This window comes from Penaeus japonicus, unplaced genomic scaffold (assembly GCF_977035675.1).
Source record: "Penaeus japonicus unplaced genomic scaffold, GWHDUDI00000001_assembly GWHDUDI00000001, whole genome shotgun sequence".
Lineage (NCBI taxonomy): Eukaryota > Metazoa > Arthropoda > Malacostraca > Decapoda > Penaeidae > Penaeus > Penaeus japonicus.
The window spans coordinates 56,754,216-56,761,715 of NW_028234403.1; the positions used below are offsets into that span (position 1 = coordinate 56,754,216).

The window sequence follows — 7,500 nt, forward strand, 5'->3', positions numbered from 1 at the left end:
ACCACTTCCACCTCCTCGACCTCCACCTCTAGCTCTACCTCCCCCTAAGCCACCTCCATCCCCAACTTCACCTCCACCTCCTTCTCTCCCACCTGCTCCTCTTCATTCTCTTCCTTCTCCTTTTCCTACTGCTTCTCTTTCTCCTCCTCCTTCTCCTTCAACTTCATCTCATCCTCCACTTCGACCTCCACCTCCACCTCCTTCACCTCCTCCTCATACTTCTCCTTCACCTCATCCTCCACTTCGACCTCCACCTCCTCCCCCTTCACCTCCACCTACTTCTCCTTTATCTCCTTTACCTCTACTTCCTTCACCTCCACCTCCTCCTCCACCTCAACCCCTAAATCCACCTTCACCTCCACCTGATTCTCTCCCACCTGCTTCTTCTCCTCCTCCTCCACCTCTTACGTGCCATCTTCATCCATTTTCCCTATACCCTCTCCTTTATCATCTCAATGTTTTCCCTTTTTCCTATCTTCGGTTCCTCCCCTCTTCCCCACTTTATCTTCCAACATTTTCCGTCATCTCCCTTTTTAATCTCAATTAACCTTGTCACCTCCTTCTTCTCTGCCATTCCCCCTCCTTATTTTTCATCTGCATTTTTTTCTTTTTCTTTTTTTTTCGTTTTCTTCTTCGCCTTTCGTCTACCCTTTTTCTATCCCCTCCTATATTTCCTTAATTTCTTCCTTTTCTTCTCTCTCTCTCTCTCTCTCTCTCTCTCTCACTATTTCTCACTCTAATTCTCGCTCTCTTCCTTGCCCCCTCTCTCGCCCTCTCCCTCTTTAACTCCTTCTCTCTCGCCCTCTTCCTCTCCTTCTCTCTCCTCGAGTTCGCTTTCTTTTTTCTTTTCCGTTTGCCATTTCCTTCTTCTCTTTTCTCAATCTATTTTCTTCCAGTTTCTCTGATTCCTCTTCCCTCCTTCCCTACCATCCTGCCTTATCCTTCTTCGTTTTCCTGTCTCCTCATTCTTTCTCTCCCCCTTCCTTTCCTTCCTCCCCTCCTTCTCCATCCTTCCACTCCTCCCCCTCCATATCTCCCTCTTCTCCTCCATCTCTCCTTTCTACTTCCCTCCCTCCTCTCCCTTCTCCCTGTCGTTCCTCCTTCCTTCCCTTCCTTTCCATTCCTATCCTTCCTCAACCCCTATCCTCTCCCTTCACTGCTTCCCTCCTTTCTTCTCTTCTCCCCTTCGCTTCCTTCCTCCCTTCCTCTCCCCTTGCCTATTTCTCCTCTCCTTCCTCTCCCTCCTTATCATCCATCTTCCCTCCCTCCTCTTCATCCATATTCTCTCCTTCTCTCCTTCCTTCCCTCCTTTCCCTTTCACGCCCGGAATAACAGGGATAGGCTGACGGGAACAACTACAAAGGAACTTGGAAGTGGGTTAAGGGAAGCGTGGGCGTGGGGGGTTGGTGGGCGTGGGGGTGTGGGGGGGGAAGCCAGGGAAACGGTGTAGGATACACGAGGCAGGATAATAGGATTGTTAATGGGCCAGAAAATGGTTCGTTTAGTTTGGCAGTTAATGCCATTGCAGAAATACCTTTTTTTTCCTCTATTTTTCCATCTTTGCTTCAATAGTTTTTTTTTAATATCTTTTTTTTTTTTCTCTCCCTCTCTGGATTTACGAGATATAGAAGATAATTATAGCTTATACAGAATCCTGTGTGTGTGTGTGTGTGTGTGTGTATGTGTGTGTGTGTGTGTGTGTGTGTGTGTGTGTGTAAGTGAAAGTGTAAATACAAGTGCAAATGTAAGTGTAAGTGTGCGTATGTGTGTGCGTATTAGAATACGAACACGAGTGTATATACAGAAGCGTAGACAAAGTATATAACTACACACACACACACACACCATTCACCCTTGCAATTCCAAAAGGGTTTTGCAATTAAATATCTTGCTAAAGAGAAAGAAAACTGGAACGTGCTGCATAAAAGCCTACGAAAATAAAGCTTAAGAGTGTAAAAGGTCAAAAAATAAACCAGTGCTTTAACTAAACATGGCGGTGAGGGGGGGTTTGTGGGGTAGGGTGAGGGGGGGTTTGTGGGGTAGGGTGAGGTGGGGGGGTTGTGGGGCTGGGGGGAGGACGAGGGGTGTGTGTGTGTGGAAGCGCAACTAAAAATGGACATTCATTTTTTTGTCAAAAGAAGATTTTTATATAGTCTGGTACACGTAGGAGAATTTAGAAAGTGTAACTGGCAGAGAGAGATGTATTTTTTTTTCTCTCTCTCTATCTCTTTCTCTCCACATTTTTCTTCTGGAGATAAAATTATAACACGCATGTTTTTTTGTAATGATGATGATGAAAATTAAGAAGTGAATATGGTGATGGTGATGATAATGATGATTATGATGATGATGATAATGATGATGATGATAATGATAATGGTAATGATGATAACGATAATGATAATGATGATGATGAAGAAAAAGAATGAAGTAGATAAAGCCGATTATAATGATACCAACAATAAGCCTCATCACATAATAAAAATGACAAAAATAACAACAACAACAACAAATTCAAAAATCCCGGCTCGATATCCAACCTCCACAGCTGTTTATAAGTGTTATTTCCAGATCAAAATTAAGCTGCAAATCAGTTCAGCTTCGAAACCAAATGAATGCAATAAATCGTTCTGCAATGACACTTACTGATTATGAATAAAAAAAAAGAAAAAGAAAAAAAAAACTGTTTTTGTGCCTCACTGGCAGTTATTGTCGTATTAGAGGGAATTAAGAAAGATTTATTATATATGTGTTGCATTGTTATAAATACATTTATTTTATTTGTCTGTTTGTTTGAGTGTTTTTGAAGAGCGTGGTTGTTTGTTGCGCGCGCGCGCGAGTGTGTGTTTGTGTGTGTGTGTGTGTGTGTTTCTATGTATGTACGTGCTTGAGCGTGTACGCAAATCTGTGTGTGTGTGCATGTACCCTAGCCTAGCCTATGCCCGTATGCCTGTGTGTCTCTATGTAAAGATACCACCCAGGTACCAGCAGCGACGGTTAGAACGCAACTCAACCGCACGCTAATTGGCCGTTACACGCGCACTGAAAATTCAAACGGACCAATCACGGCCTTGCACTCTTACGCCCAAGTGAACCGAACGGAAACCGGCGTGTTGATGGATGATCTTTACAACGAACCCTATGCAATAAAAAGGAAAAAAAAAACGAAAGAATAAAAATGAAAAAAATATATATCTAAATTATTCCATACCTTAAATTCAGTTCACTCGTGCATGGTAGTAGATTAGTTTTCCTGTTATTTCTTTTTCTTTTTGTTTGTTTTTGCTTTATAAATATATATATTTTTTTCCATTGCAATTAAGGTCTTTTATCATGAACTTCGATGTGGTTTCGATATTTTAGGTCGTTGATTCCCCGGTCTTTTTGTCTCATGTTGATGTTCATTTGTGACTTTTGGATTCCGAATTTCAATGTGAGTGAGTGAGTGAGTGATGAGAATTTCAATGTGAGTGAGTAATGAGAATTTCAATGTGAGTGAGTGAGTGAGTGAGTGATGAGAATTTCAATGTGAGTGAGTGAGTGAGTGATGAGAATTTCAATGTGAGTGTGAGTGAGTGAGTGATGAGAATTTCAATGTAAGTGAGTGAGTAATGAGAATTTCAATGTGAGTGAGTAAGTGAGTGATGAGAATTTCAATGTGAGTGAGTGAGTGAGTGATGAGAATTTCAATGTGAGTGAGTGAGTGATGAGAATTTCAATGTGAGTGTAAGTGAGTGATGAGAATTTCAATGTGAGTGAGTGAGTGAGTGATGAGAATTTCAATGTGAGTGAGTAATGAGAATTTCAATGTGAGTGAGTGAGTGAGTGAGTGATGAGAATTTCAATGTGGGTGAGTGAGTGAGTGAGTGATGAGAATTTCAATGTGAGTGAGTGAGTGATGAGAATTTCAATGTGAGTGAGTGAGAGATGAGAATTTCAATGTGAGTGAGTGAGTGAGTGATGAGAATTTCAATGTGAGTGAGTGAGTAATGAGAATTCCAATGTGAGTGAGTGAGTGAGTGATGAGAATTTCAGTGTGAGTGAGTGAGTGATGAAAATTTCAATGTGAGTGTGAGTGAGTGAGTGAGTGATCAGAATTTCAATCTGAATGGGATTAAGTGAGTGAGTGAGTGAATGTAAGTGTGTGTCTGTGTGAGTGAGGGAGGTATGTGGGGAAACAGGGAGGGAGGTGGGGTTGAGTGAGTGAGTGAGTGAGTGTGTGTGTGTGTGTGTGTGTGTGTGTGAGAGAGAGAGAGAGAGAGAGGGAAAGAGAGAGAGTGTGTGTGTGTGTGTGTGTGTGTGTGAGGGAGGTATGTGGGGGAACAGGGAGGGAGATGGGGTTGCGTGAGTAAGTGAGTGAGAGAGAGAGTGTGTGTGTGTGTTCGTTTGCCCACGCACATACACGTACATATCCGATCTCACATCCACATCTACACAAATGCATTCCTCATGCTACACAGAACAACATATTAAGCCTCACTCCCTCTCCCTCATCAATAATCCCACGCTCTTATTTTTCACCTCCATTTCGTCCCTTCCTCCTCCCTCTCACCCCTCACCCCTAACCCCTCACCCCTAACCCCACCCCCAACCCACACCCAATCCCGCCCATGACAAATTCACAGCCACTCTACCTCATTTCCACTCGTGACATTTTTTGCCTCGTAGGTCATTTCCCATCTCGTTATCACAATGCGATGCTAATCCTCGTCTTTATTACTTCTGTTCCCAAACGGGCAGTATACTTTTGAGGGCTTGTTAAGATCTTTTTTACTTATTCTCCCCTGCACTCATTAGTAAATTGCTTTTGTTATTAAGATCAGGCGGACGCGAAAATGGAAGGTTTTGTTGGAAAAAGCTGGGGGAGGAGGGGATGGGAGGGGAAGGGGAGGGGAGGACTAGATGTGGGAGGAGACAGAGTGGGAGAGGGATAAGGGGAGGGAGATGGAGAGTGATAAGGAGAGGGAGAGGGAGAGGGGGGAAAGAGTGGGAAAGGGAGAGGGAGATTGACAAGGAGAGTGAGAAGGATAAGTAGAGGAAGAGCGAGAATGAGAGGGAGAAGGAGAGGGGGAGAGAGATGGAAAGGGAGAGAGAGATTGATACGGAGAGAGAGAGAGGGATAAAGAGAGAGACAAGGAGAGGATTGAGGAGAAGAGAGATGAGAAGAGGGAGATGAAGAGGAAAATAGAAGGAAACAGAGAGGAAAAGGAAGGAGAAGGAAGGGAGAGGGAAGAGTAGGGAAAATGCGAGAGAGAGAGAGAGAGAGACAGAGAGAGAGAGAGAGAGAGAGAGAGAGAGAGAGAGAGAGAGAGAGAGAGAGAGAGAGAGAGAGAGAGAGAGAGAGACAGAGAGAGAGAGAGAGAGAGAGAGAGACAGACAGAGAAAGAGAGAGAAACCAAGTAAAAACAAACAAACAAACAAAAAAAGCAACCAAACACTCACGAAAAGGTATCATTAGGATCCACTCCGGGCGAAGTGCGAGGGAGGTGCAGGATGTTCTCCGGTAATCCTTCTTCAGACACCCATCTCTGTTCGAGGGCGGCCTGTCTCGACCCGCTGCCGTCCTGGGCCATCTGGTGTAGGATCTGTCGAGGACAAGAGGCGGTATTTTTATCGTGCATTCCTTATCTATCAGTTAGTTCCCTTTTGTCGAATATCCGTATCTTATAATGCGATGGTCTCTTTATCATGAATATTCTATTGATAAATCCGTTCACTTTATCACAAATTTCCTATCATTAAAGCAGAATTTTCTTTATCACTAATTTCCTATCATTAAAGCAGAGTTTTCTTTATAATAAATTTCCTATCATTAAAGCAGAGTTTCCTTTATCACAAATTTCCTATCAATAACACACGACACCTCACAAAATCCCCCTATTCATGAAGTCAGAAAAGACACTAGGAACTTATCATTCCATTCCATGTCTGAATACAACAAAAATCACTGAGGAAAAGGAATGAATGAAAAGAAATAATCTCACATCGTTTTGACGTTAGATTTTTTATCAAAACTGCGTGTAATTATTTATGTGGTATCATTCCTTCATCTCATTCCGTCATTTTCTATTCATTCATAAATTCAAATCATACATCACTTCAATTAATTAATCAATTCAAATCATACATCAATTCAATCTTTAAATTTGAAATCATACATCAATCCGATTCGTTAATTTCAAATCATATACCAATTCAATTTCTTAATTTGAAATCATACATCAATTCAGTTCATTAGACTCAGATCATCAATCATTCCAATGCAATCAATTCATTCAAATCATAGAACAGTCCAATCCATCCATCAATTCATTCTATTCACAGGCTCCTTCCTCCTTTCACATACAAACCGCAACCCACGTCGAACCGACCGAACCACAAACCAACCAAACCACAAACCAACCGAACCTCAAACCGACCGAACCACAAACCAACCAAACCCCGAACCAACCAAACCTCAAACCGACCAAACCTCAAACCGAACCACAAACCAACCGAACCTCAAACCAACTGAACCTCAAACCCCGAACCGGACCACAAACCAACCGAACCTCAAACCAACCGAACCACAAACCAACTGAACCTCAAACCAACCAAACCACAAACCAACCGAACCACAAACCAACCGAACCTCAAACCAACCGAACCTCAAATCCCGAACCGAACCACAAACCAACCAAACCCCGAACCAACCAAACCACAAACCAACCGAACCACAAACCAACCGAACCACAAACCAACCAAACCTCAAACCTCAAACCTCACCACAAACCAACCTCACCACAAACCTCAAACCCCACTTACCATAGCATGAGTAAGGTCATTCCCAGCCTGCATGCTGTACGAGGCCCACTGGGAACCCGCTAGTGCCACGCGACTGCCAGGAAGTGCCTTCACCGTGACCTTCATTCCCTGTGACTCGGCTTGCTGCTTCATGGTCACGTCGAGGCCCTTTCTGGTCAGGGCGTCCACGGGAAAGGTCAGGGCGTCCGCTACGAGGTCACCGTCTCTTCCCGCTGCGAAAATTGCGACCGTAGCGAGACCTGCTAGCTCTGGCGTCAGGGGGAGCGGGAAGGTCTTCAGCGAGGCCTGTTTTTCGGGGGGGGGGGGGGACGGGGGGAGAGAAAAGGGTTTAATGGTATGCAAATGGTATGGAAATTGGGGAGATAAAAGGGTTAAATGGTATGGAAATTTGGGAGAGAAAAGGGTTAAATGGTATGGAAATTGGTGAGAGAAAAGGGTTAAATGGTATAAAATGGATAGAAATTGGGGAGATAAAAGGGTTAAATGGTATGCAAATGGATAGAAATTGGGGAGAGAAAAGGGTTAAATGGTATGCAAATGGATAGAAATTGGGGAGATAAAAGGGTTTGATGGTATGCAAATGGATAGAAATTGGGGAGATAAAAGGGTTAAATGGTATGGAAATTGGGGAGATAAAAGGGTTTAATGGTATGCAAATGGATAGAAATTGGGGAGATAAAAGGGTTAAATGGTATG

The 7,500-nt window shown here is 43.3% G+C and overlaps 1 protein-coding gene across 6 annotated transcripts in view; it reads right to left on the bottom strand.

The window, feature by feature from the left end:
* LOC122253041 (CD109 antigen) overlaps nucleotides 1-7,500 on the bottom strand; it is a 259,385-nt gene that overhangs the window by 29,930 nt on the left and 221,955 nt on the right. For all 6 annotated transcript variants that reach the window (XM_086543179.1, XM_086543193.1, XM_086543174.1 and 3 more), the window contains 2 exons: nucleotides 6,805-7,089; nucleotides 5,443-5,585 (listed from right to left, as the gene is read on the bottom strand). In XM_086543179.1, the coding sequence (XP_086399305.1) occupies nucleotides 5,443-5,585; nucleotides 6,805-7,089 (428 nt within the window). The remainder of the gene's footprint in view (nucleotides 1-5,442; nucleotides 5,586-6,804; nucleotides 7,090-7,500) is intronic.